General features: G+C 35.6%; 1 protein-coding gene across 3 annotated transcripts in view; it reads left to right on the forward strand.

Annotated features, from left to right (window-relative positions):
• Window positions 1–20,576, forward strand: part of LOC131064177 (nudix hydrolase 14, chloroplastic) — a 117,467-nt gene that overhangs the window by 22,691 nt on the left and 74,200 nt on the right. For 2 of the 3 annotated variants that reach the window (XM_057998215.2, XM_057998209.2), the window contains exons 2-3: window positions 1,144–1,515; window positions 1,861–1,966. In XM_057998215.2, coding sequence (XP_057854198.2) covers window positions 1,144–1,515; window positions 1,861–1,966 — 478 coding nt within the window. The remainder of the gene's footprint in view (window positions 1–1,143; window positions 1,516–1,860; window positions 1,967–20,576) is intronic. The other variant, XM_057998234.2, reaches the window with a different exon arrangement.

Consider the following 20,576-nt stretch of genomic DNA (forward strand, 5'->3'; position numbering starts at 1 on the left):
GATGCTGCAGATTTGAATATAAATTATTGTTCGAATTGATGGTAATTTTTGTTTAAGTGTTGTCTTGCATTCAAGGTTCTCAATTCCTCCAATTTAGATTAGAATTTTAGATTTAGAATTTGCTTTCAAGTTTGTTAGATTGAATGAGAGATTTGTTGAATGTATTTGTGTGGAATCTATTTATCCATACCACTAGCCTCTTGCTGATTGTAAGTGCGCCGTGCGTGGTCAACTAGAAGTTTATGCAAGCTTAACTTTGATTATTATACGTCCATTGTTATGCATCAACTTGGATGGTATCAATGTTTGATGGTAGTAATTTGAAAATCTATGAAATACACCTTAGATGATTGCACTAAGCTCGTGTCAAAATCTGTTCGATTTGATGGTGAGACCTTGCCTAGTTTGATTCCATTGAATTCGTTCTTCAATTCTTGCATTCTACCCTTTAGAATAGAATTCCTAAACCCTATCCCTTTTTTTTTTTAAGAAATTCTTGTTAGAATTGAATCCAGAGCTTCATTGCCAAATCCTAAGTTATCAGCACACCCATTCCATATCCATGATAAGTAAAGTTGATTCGAACAATTGTGTAAGTCCCCAAGTGAAAACAACAATTCACATCGACCATTGAGTTACCCACTCGTCTAGACCTGACTATAGAAACCTTGGAATCATTTTAGTTGATCTTACCCTTAGCATCTGAGGTGATTTTGTTCAAGAGAGGGTAAAGTACTTTGGTATTTTATTCTGATACTTGCATGTGGATAAAACACACATCAACAGATAGGTGGCCAAGTGCTTGTGAATCTGCAACCACTTAGCAACTTGCATTTTAAGCTTGTTTCAACCTATGCATATGGACATTTCTTTACCATTTAATTATTCCTACCATTCATACATATTGGACATAGGATATGAATCCTTTGTAAAATTTACTTTTTAATTTATCCTATTGTATTTGTTCGTGTTGAGAACCCTGACTGTTTGGTTTTTCTATTCTCTTTATTTCATGCCTGTAAGTAATCCAGGAAACTGAATTAAGTATTCATTTTTTATGGTACCTTCAGTTGATGATTGTGGCATTGTATATTGCCCAACTACTGTGCATTTACTACAACGTGCTATTTGTCCATAAAACAGAGCAAGTTGGGGAAGGTTCTTGGGTGTTTCTGCCAGTCGCACTTGTGTTTTTGTAACATTTCAGGATCCAAGGAAGGGAAAGCTTTCTAATACAAAATTTTCACATACTTCTGCAACTTGTGCATACTGGAGATCATCACCTGTGTCACTTGATCTCAGACTTAGCTTCAAGAAGTCTGAAAACCAAGTATTGAGTACTTTCCAAGCATTGTTTTTTAAGGAACGTAAGTTGGTAAGAGGAATGGCCTCTCAAGAACCTCCACATGAACCATTAAGCACAGATGAAACAAGTCCATCAACACTCTATCTTACAGTTAATGGGAATTCAGTTGAAGTCGTAGCAGCTCCTGGAGTAACAGATTCGGAGTTAAGGTAAGCCTATGTAAAGGATTTTTCATTTGTTTTATTTTGATTTCCAGTATTATTCACTATATGTTATTTATTGATTTGTTTAAAACACCCATACTTGATTCAAATGGAATGGCTAATATTGCCTAAAGTTTCCTTACCCACTTGACATGCAGTTCTGGATTGCTTTGAATGTGAATAAATGTTTTCATGCTCTAGTCTACAGATTCTTTGGTTTTTGAAATTTGTATAATATAAGTCTTCATGTTTTCTCCTTCCTCATGTCAGGTTTGTAATACACCCCTTAATGAGTAGAATGCAAAATAATACTGTGGTTCAGACTTAAAATGTTTTTTTTTTTTTTTTCAGGAAAGCGTTTGATTCTATTTTATTCAAGCAATGGGAAAAGAATATGCAAAGTGAGAGAGGCATTCTGATGCTTAATAGATGCTCTCTAAATAAAGTACTGATTCAGGTATTGCCATTTGCAAAATTACTATTTAGATTAATAAAACAAAAATTAGCCTTTGAGAATGATAAAAGCATGTTTGCTCTCTGATTTTGTCTTATTGAAGATGTATTATAATTTATGGACGTTAATTTTAATATGGACACAGGTGTTTGACCTGTAGGCTGTGCAACTGCCTGGTTTTTTAATTTTTAATTTTTGAATGTTGTTTTGAAATTGCAAGAATACCTTTTACTTAATTTAAAATATTTACATTATATTATGCATCATAATATAACATAGGTTGCATAATCACACACTCTAGGTCAACTACACTATCAAAACTTTAATAGAAGATAAACCTTGTTAAAAAAATCACAGAAAAAAGATTGTTATGCTATGATGCAAAACAACTAAAATGTATGAATTTGATCAGCACAGAGGAAAATAAGAAGTGGATTTGAATTTCTCTCTCTCTCTCTCTCTCTCTCTCTCTCTCTCAAGCTCTATTTAGGATGTCTACATCCTGTGGGAGGTTGCAAAACCTGGCTATTATTAATCTCCTCTTCTATGCACCACAAATGAAGAAGTGTCTCAGTCCTTATTTGTGTGGGGGACTCATCTGACTCTGATTGTGTTCTGCATATCACCTTGGCATTGGCTGGCATTAAGATCTATTCCATACTCGATTTTGTGTTGCCTCATTGCCCAGATGTGCAATTGCTGATCATGCATATTGAATTTATGGAATGGCCTTATTAAGATTTGTAGGTATGCCAATTCAGTTGCTACAATTCAATTTTGATTTGGAATTTGTAGACAACCATTAGTGATGGTGTAGTAGCAGTTAAAAAACATTACCTTAGTATTAGCTTTGGCTTGTTATGAGTGGCATTGCTTCTTTTGTTGCAAGGATTGTAAATGTACTTTTGTATGGTCAAATGTCAAGATAGTACCATTATGAACATAACAAACAATTCACATACAGAACACAATAGATGCCATTTACAACCATAAGATTATAAGAAAATCTGGGCATAAATTATAGAAGCTAAAAAATATTTGCACACATATGATACTACGCTTCTATCACATACTTTTTATTCAATAATACAAATTGCATATATGTATGAAGAGTTGTCTAACTCCTATAACAACTCCATCAAACTCTCACACTAAATCTAGGTGGATTGTTCAACCACCTTTATTCTCTTTCTCCTATTTTCACTCCTAAATCGCTAGATGAGTTGTGTTCCCTGTTAACAACTCACTTCTATTTTTATGCTCAGATACTATACTATAATATTAATTTATTTTAAATACAATCCCTACCAATTCTTCTCATACCTAAAATAGCTATGTGAGTTGTTACTACAACTTATGTCACCTTTTTCATTCTAACTTAACACATTATTATTCTCACCCTGTGAACAATGACATGAATTCCTAACACCCTCCCTTAGTGTGAACTTGGAGAGAATGTACATCCATGAACTAGAAATAGAATCATATGCCTATGCTTAATTTTAGGTCTGCATATTGCTATATGAATCTTGTTACACATGATCACTACATACGAGAACTTATCCATCTTTCACTTCTGGTGAACTTATCACCATCCAACCACACTTTGAAGAAGTCTAATAGTCAGAGGATCTCTTAGCCAGCTGCTCTTCTTTCCAATTATTTACAAAATCAATGGTATCTACATTCTCCTCCTTGCTAACTTAGCAAGGGAATGTTTACAATATTTTATTTTGCATACAATAATGAAATGAAACAAAATGCCACTAATATAGTATGCGACCTCATTGTTAAGTGGCTAGTGAGAGACGCTATTTAAACTCCTTCCTCCAATGCCGCCAACCTCCATATTGAATTTATCTAAAGTGGGTATGCTTCATCACTAGGGAGATAATTCTTCATCTTTTGCATATTCTTCCCAATTTGTTTGTTTAGCCAAATAAGCATTTTGTTCTAGTTTATCATCTAGTAGATCTTGTGCCCTCTTCATACAATTCAAAACTACATGTCTTACTTTTTTACAATAGTAAAACTTGATTTTTTGTCTTGGATAAAGATGCTTTGATTTATACTTTACCTTTTTTGTACATATAATACTTCTTCAAGTTCTGAGCATTCATCTGGATCAAGTAGAGTAGAGATCACCCTTCTTCGAGACTAATTTTTACCTTGCTTAATGTAAACACCATGCCAGACATACTCTAGGCATACTATTCAAAAGTATTGCTTTTGCATCATCATCTTTTACTTTTTCATTAATGCCAGCTAATTGATTTAGTAGGGAGTGAAACTTACTTATACGATCTGCCATTTTTGTAGTTTTATCCATCTTCAATCCTTACAATCTTTGTTTCAATGTTGTCTTGGCACTTTCTCCTTCAGATCCGAAAAGCTTGTTCACTGACTCCCAAAACTCGCTTGCAGATTTTGTGAAATTCACATTATGTAGGTATGCTTTTGACAAGCTGAGGCCAATAGTCCCCAATTCTTTTTGATTCTTTATAGTCCATTTAGCAAGTTCATTTGTAGCAATTGGTGAGACTGAGTTTGGTTTGACAACATGCTAAATATCTTTCTCTATTCAGGTGTTACTGCATCTGGATTTGCCATCTATGAAAATCTCTACGTTCAAATTTCTCAATGAAACTTAATTTATCCATGACTACCCCCTTATCAAAAGAAAATCGAAGGTGTCAGGCTCCATTGATAATGCTTCGTAAAATGATTGTATATACAAATAATAAAATTAACCTTCCACCTTTCAATAAATCTTTCAACTATATATAAATATTAAAACAACTGTAATTCAACCTTTACATAGAATACTTTTGATGAATTTAAGAAGGGGAATTTGCTATGATCTCTCAATTATGCTTGAACAATTTTGATGGTGACTTTTATATGGTGTTTCCTCCCTTATGGCTAGCTATTAACTAATACACCAGATCACTATCAAATGTGAATAGAAAAGAAAAGAATTCTCATCACTTCTCTACCTTTGTTTTTGTCTGTTCCTGCACGCTGAAATCACATTCATGTCCATCATTTTTCATGCAAACTGCTCTTTCATCATGCAATACAAAAAATATTTTTGGGTTTTGTTCCCCTGTCTAAGTTTTTTAGAAGATTTTGGATTAAAATTTTTCGTTTAGAATTGAGAGAGAATCTGTAATTTTACTGAACTAACAGTGAAAGAGATTTCTGCATGCCCAACTTTGATACCATATAAGAAAATTTGGGCATAAATTATAGTAGCAAAAAAGAATTTACCATATAAGAAAATTTGGGCATAAATTATAGTAGCAAAAAAGAATTTACCATTTAAAAAAAATTGGGCATAAATTATAGTAGCAAAAAAGAATTTGTGCACATATAATACTTCTATAACAACTCCACCAAACATTCACACTGAATCTAGGTGGGTTGTTCAACCACCTTATTCTCTTTCTCCTATTTTCATTACTAAATCTGTGTGTTGTGTAAACAACTCACTTATATTTTTATGCTCATACATTATAATATAATATTAATTCACTCTAACTTAATATATTATTATTCTAACCCATGTGAATGCTAACATGAATTCCTAACAAAGATAATGTTGTAGATGCAAAACATAAGGAAATATGATTATTCTCATATCATTGAACATGATTTACAAGTTCTCCAAATTTATTGATAGTGAGAAATATGAGTGTGCTTCCTGAATTGATGTTGGAGATGAACATATAGTATGGCCTTGTAATGTCCCCATTTTTATGCAATGTTTTTCTGTGAATGTTCAGCTAGTTTCCAAGTTTTCCCATAAGCCTTTGGGTTTGCTAGGGAGAACCCCAAACTTCTTGGAGAGCTTGGGTTCAATTTTTCTTGTCATTTGATGGAGCATTGAGCTCAATTGTTGATTTGGTTTGATGTGAGGCTTTCTGAAGCATTTTTGGACTCTTGGTTTGTTCTCCAAACTTGTTGGAGAGCATGTGTATTTATAGAAGTTCTCATTTTGGCACTTGACATCTTCCCTCAGGTTTAATTACTCCTAATGTGATCAGTTTTGGTTTTCAGGGCCTTGGCAGTGGTTTCTGCAACTTGGATGAGAATTTTTAAATGATGCACTGAAGTTCTAACATTAATGTTATAATATTTCACTTTAGTTTTATTTTTATATAATAACTTTATGTCCCTCAAGTGAATGCCCAGTGAAGGGGGACTTGGACATATGTTAGTTTTAAATTGTCAAAAAGGACATTTGAGGGAAGATAAATTATTTTTGAATTTAAAATTGGCATTTTTTCCCTCCAACTCTATAAAAAGAGGATTGAGTTCTCATTTTAGCTATTCAAAGAGTACACATAATAGGATGTTGTCTTTTTAAATAGATAATTCTTTTAAGAATTGATCAAGGATGAAAGCCCTCATCAAATCACTGGTTTCGGATCTCAGAGACAGTCCCTGGTTGGTTGGTGTGATTTCTCATAGGAATTGTCGTTGTTTTCACAGTTCAGGTTTTTAGAAAATATGAAAATATTCAAGGCATTTTGATTGTAGAGGTTTTTGTAGTGTTTGGAGGTGTTTCAAGTGTTCTTTGTTTTGGCTGTATATGTATGGTTGCTTGTGAAACCCTTGACAGACTGTACCATCATTGCAAGCTTGTGGGACTGTGACAAGAGGTTAGAATCAACAAAGCGTGTTACATTTATTCTCCTTGAGTTTAGGCGACAAAATTGCATGTGAATTTGAAGGGGTTGCAGTGGGTTTTTTTCTGTGTGAAGGGGTCGTACCATTGAAGGGTTTCCAGTGGCTTGGCGTGAGGTTTTTCAGTGATGGGTTACCCAAGTTTGATTCCTATCTGGTTAACATCAGTTGCATTGTATTGCAGGTTGGATAATTGTATTTTGGTGAAGATGTTAATTATTTGCAAAATTGCTCTGTCTCTAGAGTCTAGCACCTTCATTTTGGGTCTGTACAGGTCTGCAACTAAAAATCAAACCATAGACTGCACTTTTTCTTAATAAAAGTGAGAATTTGGGATTGCAGGAAGTGAAGAAGGCTGTGGAGCAACTTGGAGGGTGGTTTCAAGCTAAAGAAGTTGATATTTGGCAGATAAGACATAATGTCAAGACCTGCAATGACCTACAGTTGACCTGCAATTGCATTAATTGTTTGTATCAGACCTGCCATGCCTCGTTTCAAAGCCTATTCCATGGTCTCAAGGCTGGTCATCATTAAAACAACATATTTGGTCAAGGTATATAATGTCTTATGGATCCTACCACAAAGAAGATATATATCAGCAGAGATGTCATTTTTTATGAGAAAAGTGAGTTAAGTTCACCTTCCACTTCATCACCTAATTGAGATAGTGCTCCTGTATTCAACATGGATGGGAAAAGTAATGGAGATGTTGATAGTTAAACTAACTCACCCACAAATGTCACACGTCCAATGCCCAAGTGGTATACTAGTACCATTTGCGATGCAAATCTCGATGGAGTCCAAAAGACTTCAACTTAAGAATTGAGGGCTTGCAACATGGTTCACAATGAGCTAAATTTAGCGCTAATGAGTTTAGTTGTTGATAATTTTGAACCATCTAATGTTCAAGAAGCACTAGAATCAAAGCCTTGGAAGGAGGCTATGGATGCAGAATATCACTCTCTAATGAAAAACAAGACTTGGGAGCTTGCTGATCTGGCACCAAGTAAGAAAGCAAGTGGATGTAAATGGATCTTCAAGATCAAATATAAGTTAGATGGCAATATAAATAAGTATAAGGCCAGACTTGTGGCTAAAGGTTATGCTGAGAAAGAAGGGATTGACTATGAGGAAACGTTTTTTCCCACAACAAAGATCAAAACCATCAAAATGATTTTTTCTTTAGCTACACAATTTGGGTGGAAGCTATATCAAATGGGTGTAAGAAGTGCTTTTCTCAATGGAGACCTTAAGGAGGTCTATGTGGCCCAACCAAAGGGATACATTATACTTGGTAAAGAAGAAAAGGTATTGAAACTTGTTAAGTCTCTCTATGGTCTCAAACAAGTTCTTAGAGCATGGTATACTAAAATTGATGAACATTTGCTAAAACTTGAATTTAGTAGGCATTCATATGATCTAAATCTCTACCTCAAGAAACAAGGGGGAGGGGGAGATTGTGATTGTTAATGTATATGTTGATGACCTAGTTATCACAGGCAGCTCAAAAACAATGGTTGAAACCATAGTTACAAGACTCGGACTCGGCAAGCTAATTTTTGACTCAAACTCGGATTCCGCACCTAGACTTCGCAAAAACTCGGCCAAGACTTGGCAAATTGAAAAATCCAAGAAATTCAAAGATTTTTAACGATTTTAAACTTGTTTCATGCATTCTTTAATAAATAAACCTCAAAGACACAATAATCTCATCAAATAGAAGCTACTTTGAACACATACACGAGTTTACATTCATCACATAAGTATAAATGCAAATTTTAGGCTTGAGCTGAAGGAAATAAGCTAAACTAAATAACACATGAGAAATACAAATAGTGTCAAATGTCTACAAAATTCATGGAATATGAAATCCATGCCATCAAAAGTTCAAAACAAATATCAACATAAAAGCTAGAGCCTAGAAGTCTAAGGCTTAGAGGAGCCAATATCAGTGATCACTCGACCCCGCAATCCAAGGCCCAATGCTCACATTCGCAATACCACTACTTCCAGATCTAGGAAATGGAGGTCAAGGATTTGAAGAAGCCTCTCCACTAATGGCTGCCATTTCTTCCATTTGCTTCCTTCTTAATTCTTTTTTCTCTTCAAATTCCTCTAATTGAGCTTGCACTTCATGTATAGCCTCAAGGGGTGCTTTTTTGCATGGTTTTGCATCATGGCATTCTATTTGTGCAATGTGATATTTCAACCGGTTAATACCTCCCCCATTATATTTTGTTTTGTAATAAATACATGTTACATCTTGTTTTTTTGATCCGGGGATGCCATGTTTCCAAGCCTTATCCTTTCTAACTGGGGCACCACTTCCACATCCGGTAGGCTGAGACATTATGCTGCAATATATTATAAATGAAAAAAATCAGCATAATGTCTCTTTTTTTTAATTAATTTAAAACTTAAAAATAAATAATAGAAAGAAAAAATAACACTAGGGTTTCAATTTTCATATTTTTGCCATCAATATAAAATAAAACAAAAACAAAAGAAATGTACAAGAAAATGGAAATATGAAAGTAAGAAAAAAACAAACAAACAAAAAAATGTAACTTGCCTCTTTAAATTTGCTAGAAACCTCTTCCTGATCCTTCTTTAACTTCTTTAAATGCTTGAATGCAAGCTACTAACTTGCACAAACAATCAACAATTGCAATCTCCTCTTCAATCTATCCGTTGGTCTGCTCTTTAGTGCCTCTATTTTTTTGCTCAAAATCCTCTTTTTCTCTCCTCGTTTTTGCAAACAAAGAAAATGACTTTTTTAGGGTAAGAGTCAAAATATATTCACCTTTTGTTTCACTTAAAACAAACACTTTTAATTTTTTTTGCTTTTTTTATTCTTGCTGGGTGGCAGAGTCTTGGGCTTGGGACTTGGCGAGTCTGTGCAGACCCGGCCAAATTCGGCCGAGTCCGAGTCCAAGGTTCTCTGGCCTCAGCAGAGGTGACCCACCGAGTTTGGGCTAGACTCTGCGAGTCTTGTACCTTTGGTTGAAACAACCAAAAATGATCTCAAAAGGGCATTTGATATGATAGATCCCGAGCTACTACTCTATTGTCTCATTTCAGAGGTATGGCAAACTAATCATCATATCTTTGTATCTCAAAGAAAATATGCAAAGATGTCGCTTGAGAAGTTTGGAATGGTGGATTCCAAACCCATGTCTACACCTATGGAATTAGGATTATAGCTATATGTTTTTGATCCATCTCCTCAGGTAAATGCAACTTTTTATAGACAAATGATTGGAGATTTGATTTACTTGACTTACCCTAAACCAGATACGTGTAAGCTTCTGGATTCGATTGTGTGAGTTTTTTTGCATCAACGTTACAGAGTGTGATCGGAAACGTTGATGCAAAAAAACTCACACAATCGAATTTAGAAGCTTACACGTATTTAGACTAATGGATTGTGGAAATCTACTGACATTGACTAAACCAGATTTCAATTTTGTTGTTAATTATCTTTTCCTGATTTATGCAAGAACCAAAGATGTGTCATTTTAGAGCAACAAAATGAGTACTAAGGTATATCCATGGTACAATGAATCATGCTTTGGAATATAAAATGAATGATCAATTCTTCTTGATAGGAAGTCCACATCCGGGTTTGTTATCTTTGTAGGATTAGGTCCTATGTCTTGGGGAAGTAGGAAACAAGCGACAGTTGCCTGTTCTTCAAAAAAAGAAAAATATTGTGTAGCAAGTGCAGTTGTTTGTGTAGCAGTTTGGCTACGATGCATACTAGCAGGATTAAGAGTACCTCAAAATCAACCCACAATCCGCTACTGTGACAATCATAGTGTTCTCAGACTTGTTCATAATCCAGTGTTTCATGAACGAAATGAGCATATTGAGATTGATTGCCACTTCATACGAGAACATGTTCAACAAAATAATATTCAACTCCAATTTTGTTCTACACAAGTACGACATGCTGACATCTTCATCAAGCCTCTTGGATGTGTCAAGTTTGATACTGTCTAGGATTCTCTCACTAGTACTTTAAAACAATGATGTAATAAGGGTGGAATGTTGCCATATTACAACATTGTCCTCCCGTACTTGATTTGTTTGTTATTGTTTGTTTTTGGTTTGTTACTATTTATTAGTAAAATTAGGATTTCATTTGTTATTTTTTAAAACTATGAATGCACGGTTAGCCATTTCTTTTCATGTATAAATCTACCTCATAATACAAATCAAATCAGTCATTTGCATCCTCTATTATGGTTGAAATAATATTTCTTTATGTTCTCCATGTCAATCACAATGTAAATATGCTTTTTTTGTGTGGTCACCATTTTTTCAAGATGAGTGAATTCTATTGGATCATTTGGTTTTGGGGAGTTCTAGATATAATATTTCCACTGCTTCCTTGTTTGTAACTATCAAGTTATTAGCTCAAGCTTTATAAACATCATCACAATGCTTGCAAAAGAGGTGAGTTTGGGCCTTGATGAAATTGAGGTGGTAGAAACCAGATTATGTTGGTACCATTATGAAACTCAGTTTTCACACCCAAATTTTGTCAGTTTGTTTTCAAATCAATTATCATGTATTTGTCAATTCAATCAATCATGGTTTTCCTCAGTCAGTTTTCAAGGTCATCTTGTCAAGATTTATGAACTTCAACTAGCAATTTTTGTAGGATGTTCAATTGTGCACTGTTTTAGATAACAATTGATGAGGATCCTAATCGACAGTGGCTGACAGAATGAGAGGTATGAAATGACTAAAGGATCAAATCTTGGGAGAAATTGGAAAATCCTTGGCTCACTATTCTTTTGGAAAAGCCATTGCTGGTATTTTCTTTTGATGGTGAAGCCAAATGCATTCTCTGTCCAAATCTCTGCTTATCACTCAAGCCTAAAGTGAGGTGCACTTTGAGTGGTTTGGCTGTCAAGTTCTTCCTTAAAGCAGAAAAGATCTTCTTGACTTCCATAAATAAGTATACTGTAATAATGCATTTATAAGTCTGCTGTGATAGGACATTTATATCCAGTTCGATCTTTTTTTTCCTTTATTCCTCTCTGCCTTGTCCAAGTGAGGTTTCTTCTCTTTTATAACCATCAAAGTGGGAGGGTCATATCCCTTAACAATGAAGAGACATCACCCTTCTTATGCACCTGCTACCTGGTGTCTTTTCATTAATACCCACTGCCCTAACTAAGAATGTGCTGACCAAGGTAGGGTAAGTCGCAGTCGGCTCCCTTTGTGAGACCACCATCCTCAATCAGGTTGGCTTTCTTTGAAAATGTTTATTACCCTATATTGGGTCGGCCCTAGTCGGCCCTTTTTTTGTTTTGAAAGGCTAGGGCACTCCTCTTAAGTGGGTTGGCCTTAGCTATTTTCCCATTTTACATACTATCATTCATATATTTATTAACTTCTGCTAACCTTAGCTTGGTGGCGCATGACAAGTCAATTGGTAAGGACAGGGCATAGATGAAGTCCTGGCAATGACATGCTTAAATGGAGTTTCAATAGTTGGTATGGGTTCCGGATCTGAAAGTATACAATGGATATTGAAGACTTAAAGAATTGAATAAAGTGTGGACCCAGAAATTGATCCGAGTTTTGGTGATGCACCTGTGTTTTTTAAGAAAGTGTTAAGAAGATGACAAGGAAGCTATCTTCTGTGGCATTTCTGGGACTGCAATGATGGGACAGAAGGGGATGTGTTCTGGGGATGGCGGTCTGAGGCCTTTTTTGGGATGGCTGGGGGATGGTTATATATATAGTATTTTACAAATATCTATCTATCTATATAGTGAGAGAGAAAGAGAGAGATACTCAAATTTCTGAAACCAAACAAGCAGAAAGAACCTTGTATGGTCCAGGCATGGCAGGCCTAGGAAACTTTCATTTTTAGTTAGTAGCAGAAACAATGATTGAACTTAGCAAGAGTAGTAAATGTGCAGTTATAATAAAGGCTATTGAGGATGCTTACAAGTCTTCATCATGTATGCAGCCATAAGTTTATACGATAAAACAGTTCTGTGATACCTTGAGAAAGCTCCTTGTATTATCTTTATAAATAAAGCTAATAGCATACAAGACCGAGCAAGATTATTGGCAAGTGTATGAGCAAGTTGTTGTTAATACCAAATGACATCTATGTCAAGGGCATCATCGCCAAAGTATACTATATACAAAGGCAACTAATAAACTCTAAACTGCGATGGAAGTTAATCATTAGTCAGTGACCTTATTATTAGAAAAAAGTGACTACATTGATTGGACATTCCATATCAGACTAAGACTAAGACCATGCAGCAAATGAAGGATGGAAGCACGATTAATATCGACGTATATATGAAGATATAACAGGGCGATTCTCTTTTCAAGACATAACAAATGATTTGGTCAAAAGCAGCGTCTATGTGATCAATAATAACAGCGATCAGAAAAACATAGGATGATGGTGAAAATATAACATAAATAAACAGTTTAGAAGTGTTGATCAGCGATCATGAGGATTACAATAATTTTTATGCAGTAATCTTGATATGTGCAGCAATCTTGTAATGATTCGTAAAACAAACAATGGTTGACTTCATATGCTGGGCGACTTCTTCCTCAATGACAGCAACGAAATGATATTAATGAACAATGGCTTTACTAATATGCAGCAATTGAAATAGTAAAGAAAGACTTATGATAAGCAAAGGTATTACAAGAACAACGATCCCAATGGAAAAGATGTGATCAAGATTAGGAAGACAATCAGTTCATTAGTAGTTAGTTAAAGTCTGCTTAAGGACATTGTTGATCAATTGTTTGCTAAAGTTATGATGAGGGAGACACAATTCTTCATATCATGCCCTCCAATGGGTATATGAGGAAGGTCGTGGGGTCTCAGGAAGGCATGGGAGTTTGTTAAAACATCCAAGTAAAAGGGGGGTATCAACCTGCCCCAATACAAGAAGGGCGCATAAGAAGAAAGCAGATTTCAGACACAGAGCCATAGAGTATAGCAGGGTTATAAAGAGTAATCAGACACAGCTATTATGTAATGTCCCCTACAGGGAAGCTGTCATATTCCCAACAATTATTATACATTACTGAATGCATTAACAAGTTATTATGCCTTTTTACAATTAATTCTACATTGAATAATTCATAACCTTCTATATTATGATCTAACCTTGTTACTACCAAACACTAAGGGAGGAAGGGGTGATTATGTTGCCAGGGCGCTGGGAAACCAAACTACAACAGGCTCCCTCAAGGTTTACGGATGCAGACACTTACCCCATCTTGGGATTATACCCTCAAGGTTTACGGAATCTGATCCATACCCCATCTTGGGACTACCTAATTGGTTGGAATTAGACTGCCTTTCCCTTTGCACAATCATTCCCATCCTCCTTAGGCATTAGTAGAAGACTAATGACTGGGCTATATACATAATAGTCTTTCATGTACTATGAATGTATATGAAATTAAGCATGACTGTCATACATATTGCAGTCTATATTAATATTACTATTAATATTGCAGTCTATATTAATATTACTATTAAATTCTGCATAAGAACATTGTCAGGTTTCATATAATAAGCATACATATTAAGCACATCCCCATGCATACCACCAAGAACAAGGGTGTTACTGCCTATAACTTAATAACATCTGATCTGATTTGATCTATGCTGATGTCATTGGATGCTTTTGATTCCTTTCCTTTATATCTCTCAATGTGAGGGAGAGGTCACACCTCTTCATCATGTATGCCCTTTGGCAAGAGACATACCCTTTCACCATTAGAACCCTTTGAAAGAGTGCAACTCTTCAATATTCCTGCCCTTAGAAAGGGACACAACTTTTCACAATCAGATCAGCACTTATTTAAATCAGATCTGCACTTCTGATTCCCAAATTATCCCCCCCTTCAAATGAGTTCTCTTTTCCCTTTTATACCTCATATTTGGGGGAGTCGCAACTTATCATTTCATGCCTCTTGACCATTCATTAACTTTAATGAAATTTTAATTATATTTAATTAATTATTATTTTCTTTTATATTTTAATTTTAATTTTTTGTTATTTAATTTTTTTATTATTAAATTATATTTTAAAGTGGGGACATTATAGTTCGCCCCACCTAAGACTGCTTGTCCTCAAGCAATGATCATGAAACTTGTTATAGTCAACTAATTACAAGTTTGCCATAATAATCTTCACAACTTGCTATAATGCTGGTCTTGTACCACTTCTAAATCTGCATAAATCTGTCATACTCATTTGAATAAATTTGCTTGATGTTTCCTTTTCTGCCTTTCAAATCTGCATACATTAAATCCATATATTTGCTCTTTTACTGAAAAAATATTCATTTAACTACTTGCACTTCTATATTTCAAATAGTATTTCATTCCTTTCTTATATACCTTATCAACTTTTTTTCTATGAATAGAGGCGACTCTTTCCAAGGGAGACTTTCTCATCAAAGGAGGTGTCCCATTCTCCTTTATAATTATATTAAATTTTATTAAAGAACAACTCTTCACTTAACTAATGAAGTCAGCCAACTTAATTTCAGCGCTGCATTTCTTTTAGTACTATAATTGATGCCTTTTGTTAATGAAGCAAATGCTTATTAACACCCTGTTAAAAATATAATTGTTGCTTACCTAAGAAATTGCTGCTTCCTTTTATTAAGATCTCCATCAATGAAATTGCTGCTCTATAATCATTATTGTTTCTTATTGTCCTTTAACAATTCCTCTTTAGGAAATTAATACATATGTATTTGAATCGCTGCATATTACATTTTAATGATTCGGCCATATATTAGTTCTTTAATCATTGTCTCTTTTTGACTTCTTTTTGAACTACCGTGACTTATATATTTTAGCGACTTCTTAATTTTGTTTATTATTTATACTTAAATCATTTCTTAAAAATCCATTTCTTATGTCTTCATGCTGCATATTGTTTAGCCGATTCTTTCTTTATCTCCCTTCACATGGCTTGTATTGAATAGCACACATTTTTCTTTGTTCAATTTCCATTCAACACTTTCTTTTCAGACTTGGCCATAAGTTGCGATCTTTACCAGATATATCTCGTGTATGTTCATTATACATCTGAATCTTTCTTGAATATTCATTTCTGAATTCTCTCATAAGAAAGCATTTGAAACCAATGATATTCTAACTGGCCCATGGACTTGTTCAACTCATCTATTGCAGCCCACCTCACGTAAATAGCTCATGCGTTGTGTTGTGCGAATCGCACACCCATCCCCGTCTTGGACAGGACCCCCCGGTTTTGTGCCTTTCTATCTTTGCGGAAGAGGAAGGGGATATGAAGGATCAAGTTGGTGAGTGATGGAGTCTGGAATGTCATCTTGATCTCCAAATGCCCTGAAATTTGACTAACTCTGGAATTTCTTGACCCTGAAATTTGGCTAAGTCTGGAATATCTTGATCCTGAAATTTGGCTAACTTTGAAAACTGAGGAATCCTCCAAAAACTAGAATTTGCAATATAACTCCCGGAGGTCTGAAACCACTCTCAAACATCCTGAAAGTATATATGGAATATAACTTAAAGTATACTTATACTTAAATGTTATATTCCATATGCTCAATTTCGGACCCAGAAGCCAAAAGTTGAAAAAGTGAAAACTTGCCAAAAGGCCCTTTACGTCCGAAATTTACCTTAAGTTGCCAAAAGACCCTCAAGGTCTGAAAAACACTTTAAACGTTCATTTTCGGACCCTGGGGCGAAATGTTTAAAAACGCGATTTTGCAAAATATGTTACAAGGTCCGAAAACCACTTAAGCATCCTCATTTTCGGACCCTGGGAGGTAAATGGAAAGTGCGTTGAGTTTAAAAACGTGTTTGAGATCCGAAATTTGCAAAGCGCGTTGAACTTCGAAGTTTTTACGAAGTCGTTCAAATCCGAAAATATTCCCAGTTCGCCCAAAACGCATGAAAACCTCCGAAATTCCAAAACGCCTAAGGATCCGAAATTCGTAGAATTTGCAAGAAAGGGTAAAGGGTCCGAAGTTTTTTTTGCGAAGTGTTAAATGGCCCAAGAAACGCCTTAGTAAACAAAAACGTTAAAACCTCCGAATTTGCAAAAACGTTAAAACCTCCGAATTTGCAAAAACGTTAAAAATCCGAACTTCACTTTAAAATTCGCAGAAACGTTGAAAGGTCCGAGTTTCACTTTAAGTTGGCAAAGTCGCCCAGAGGGCCGAATTTCGGACCCTAAGGGCAAAATTCGAAATTTTGATAAAGTTGCAAAAAAAAGTTCAAATGCTCCGAAATTTGCAAAGGGTGGGTTTAACTCCGAAATTTGTAAAAACGCCTTGAAACTCCGAATTTGCAGAAGTGTTTAATGATCCGAAAATTACCCTTCAGCTAGAACAAAAAACCCCAAGCGCTCCGAAATTCGCCAGAAGGTTGAAAGTCGCGAAATTCCAAACAAGCCAAAGGGTCCGAAGTTTTTGAAAATTGCAAAATAGCGTCTAAGTTCTCCGAAATTTACCAGAAAAGGCATGAGAGTTAGAGTTTTAAAATTTGCAGAAGTTCTTCAAACCTCTAGAATTGGGCTATAAGAAACCATTCAAACGCCATAAGAAGATTTCAAAACGCCCAAGACTCCAAAGGTAAAATCACGCAGAAGTAAATCGACCAAGGATCAGATTTCACATTCGAAGAGAAAGGAGAAGCATTTTTCAAGATACATCTCACAAAGAGCTTCTCAAGCCAGACGTCGTAATTAAATTTAATGTTTGTTAAATTAATTTAATGAAATGAAATTGGTTGATTGATCGCAGGACGTCATCGAAGAACCAGGAGAAAAAAACCTCAGACGCAAATCAAGGAAGGATCGCAATCCAAAGCCAGGCGCTGAAGACTGGAAAAAGAACGTGCTGCAGGAGCGCGAGAGCAACCAAACATTGGGAACCGTGCCGCTAAACAAAGATGAAGTCCACCACCGGGACCAGAGACCAAAGAACACTTTGAATGCTGCAAGTTTATGCATTCTCAAAAAGTGCACAGCTGGATTTAATTCAAGGAATCCAATTCCTAAAAAGCTGAAATTGCTTTATTGTAAACTGCCTATGGGTCCCGTGCAAGATATTTTTGTGGATAACTATTCCCAACCACCAAGAAGATTGGATAGACCTGAATTAAAGCCAAATAGTGGCAGGTAGTTGAGATAGTTGTTGGTTGGATAACTGAGAATTAATTCGGTATGGGTTAAAGCTGCCAGCTTCTGGAAGACAGATCAGGACCCTTGGATGCAGTCCATCCTGGCCTCTGATTCAAAATTGTAATATCTATAAAAGGCAGAGGCCTTTCTTTTGTAAAGGGTTAGACAGTTAGATGGTTAGATAGTTAGATCTTAGAGGTTAGAATAGGTTAGATCTTAGCAGTAGCATAGAGATGCTGCATAAATTGTTGTAATAGTCAGATGAGATCAATATATAAACATTGATTTGGTGTTTATTGTCTTGTTTTCATCCTGTTTGCATGGTTTCTTTTAGTATTTTAGATAGATCTTTCTATTTTGGGTGTGCAGGTATTTGATAGATTCGGGCTCATACCACTGAGGATATGCTGATTGTGTATCCTTTTGTGTGGTTAACCTGAGCCTTCGATTGTGCTTAGTTCAATTGTGGATGTTCGTCTGAGCTGCGCCAGAATTGGGTGCTTAGCTGTGCGTCTCCAGTCTGAAAATCTTCCAAGTCCCTTTGAAGATTGCACCGTTCTTGCAAGGTTGTGAGCTATTCTGGCCAAGCAGGAATTGGTTATGTGGAATCCGTCTACCTGCATACCCATGTTGTTAGTTTTAGATCTCCTAACCCTTTCCTTTTGCTTTTTATTGCGTAATTCAAGAATCACAGCAGACTAGCTTGTTGCAAATCGTAAGCCCCCTTGTGTTTCCAGCAAAAACACATCAAGCCACTGAGAGATCCCGCAGCCAAGACCTGACAAAAGAAACCTTGAGGTTATCCCCTTTGATCAAAACGTAGAAAATAGCATTAGGGATTCCCTTATTTCAAGAGAGGATAGGATACTCAGTGAGTTTATTCTATTCTGCGTTGGCCGTATGGAGTTTGCAGCGATGCGATTTCATCCACGTCAACACGTTGTTGTGTCAACTGCTCAATTTTGGTCGATGTAATCTGGGTGGTTAAGAATTTGACCAGTGTTTTGTTTTTTTAACAACATTTATAGTCTTTGCATTAACCATGCAGCCAATATCAAATCGCTTCTCTTCTTGTGATGATCTTAGCCTTATGTCTTTGCATATGGTGATTAATCTTTGCTTATAACTTATTTTTCACGTGCTATCTGTCATACAGTACTCATACTCTTTAATTAAAGCGCTGCTCTCCATAAGATGATCACTGCTCTGTTATCTCCTTAATCATTTGTTGTCTATAAGACGATCTCTGCTCATTGTTTTTAATTGTTGTATCAACTTTGATCATTCTAGTTTCTTAACATTTCACATGTATATATTTGTCTTGGGTGCAAAGCATTGATAAGTTTACTCCAAAAATAATAACATCAGTACAAAACTTAAATCCATCCATATGATACTTAGGCATCCTTGCCTATTGATTAATGAGCTTTGGCCATCATACATTCATGACAAATTCTTCTTGACATCACTGACAATATCTAACAAATGCAATTGAGTGCCCTTGGCATCAATGATCATATTCAATTGTCTATTAATCTCATTCATTCATGTAAGATGATGAATATCTTTTTGACATCAATGACAACAATTTCAACACAAAATGATTCCTAATATGAAATGGCTTTGAAAAAAACACATGGAATAAACATGCTGGAAAACATCAGGTATGAACCAAACATGGAGCGCACACACGAAAACACGAAGCATACACATAAAAAAACGAAGTATACACATAAATAGATGTAAAAACGGAGCATACATGTATTGTTAGATTCCTTCTCATTGACTAGAATGATTCATTGATTCATCTTTAACTTGTAGGATGGCAGGATCAAAGCTTTGATACCATTTGTAATGTTCCCTATTGGGAAGCTATCATATTCCCAACAATTATTATACATTACTGAATGCATGACCAAGTTATTATGCCTTTTTACAATTAATTCTACATTTAATAATTCATAACCTTCTATATTATGATCTAACCTTGTTACTACCAAACCCTAAGGGAGGAAGGGGTGATTATGTTGCCAGGGCGCTGAGAAACCAAACTACAACAGGCTCCCTCAAGGTTTACAGATGCAGACCCTTACCCCATTTCGGGACTACCTAATTGGTTGGAATTAGGCCGCCTTTCCCTTTGCACAAATCATTCCCATCCTCCATAGGCATTAGTAGAAGACTAAGGACTGGGCTATCTATATACATAATAGTATTTCATGTACCATGAATGTATATGAAATTAAGTATGATTGTCATACATATTGCAGTCTATATTAATATTACTATTAAATTCTGCATAAGAACATTACCATGCTTCATATGATATAATAATAAGCATACATATTAAGCACATCCCGATGCATACCACCAAGAACAAGGATGTTATTGCCTGTAGCTTAATAACAGTTCTGATCTGATCTGATTGATGGTGACGTCACTGAATGCTTTTGATTCCTTTCCTTTATATCTCTCAATGTGAGGGAGAGGTCACACCTCTTATCATGTATGCCCTTTGGCAAGAGACACACCCTTTCACCATTAGCACCCTTTGAAAGAGTGTGTTGGCAGTAAAATGCTGACATAGAATAATAGTTTGATTATGTTAATTGGCCATGTGGGTTAGTTGGCAGTCGCGACAGTTGGTATCTCCACCAACCGTCGAGTAGTATTTATGTTGAGTTGTAAGGGAACCCCGACAATGTTGATTATTGTACATCCATTTTGCTTAG

This window comes from Cryptomeria japonica, chromosome 1 (genome assembly GCF_030272615.1).
Source record: "Cryptomeria japonica chromosome 1, Sugi_1.0, whole genome shotgun sequence".
Lineage (NCBI taxonomy): Eukaryota > Viridiplantae > Streptophyta > Pinopsida > Cupressales > Cupressaceae > Cryptomeria > Cryptomeria japonica.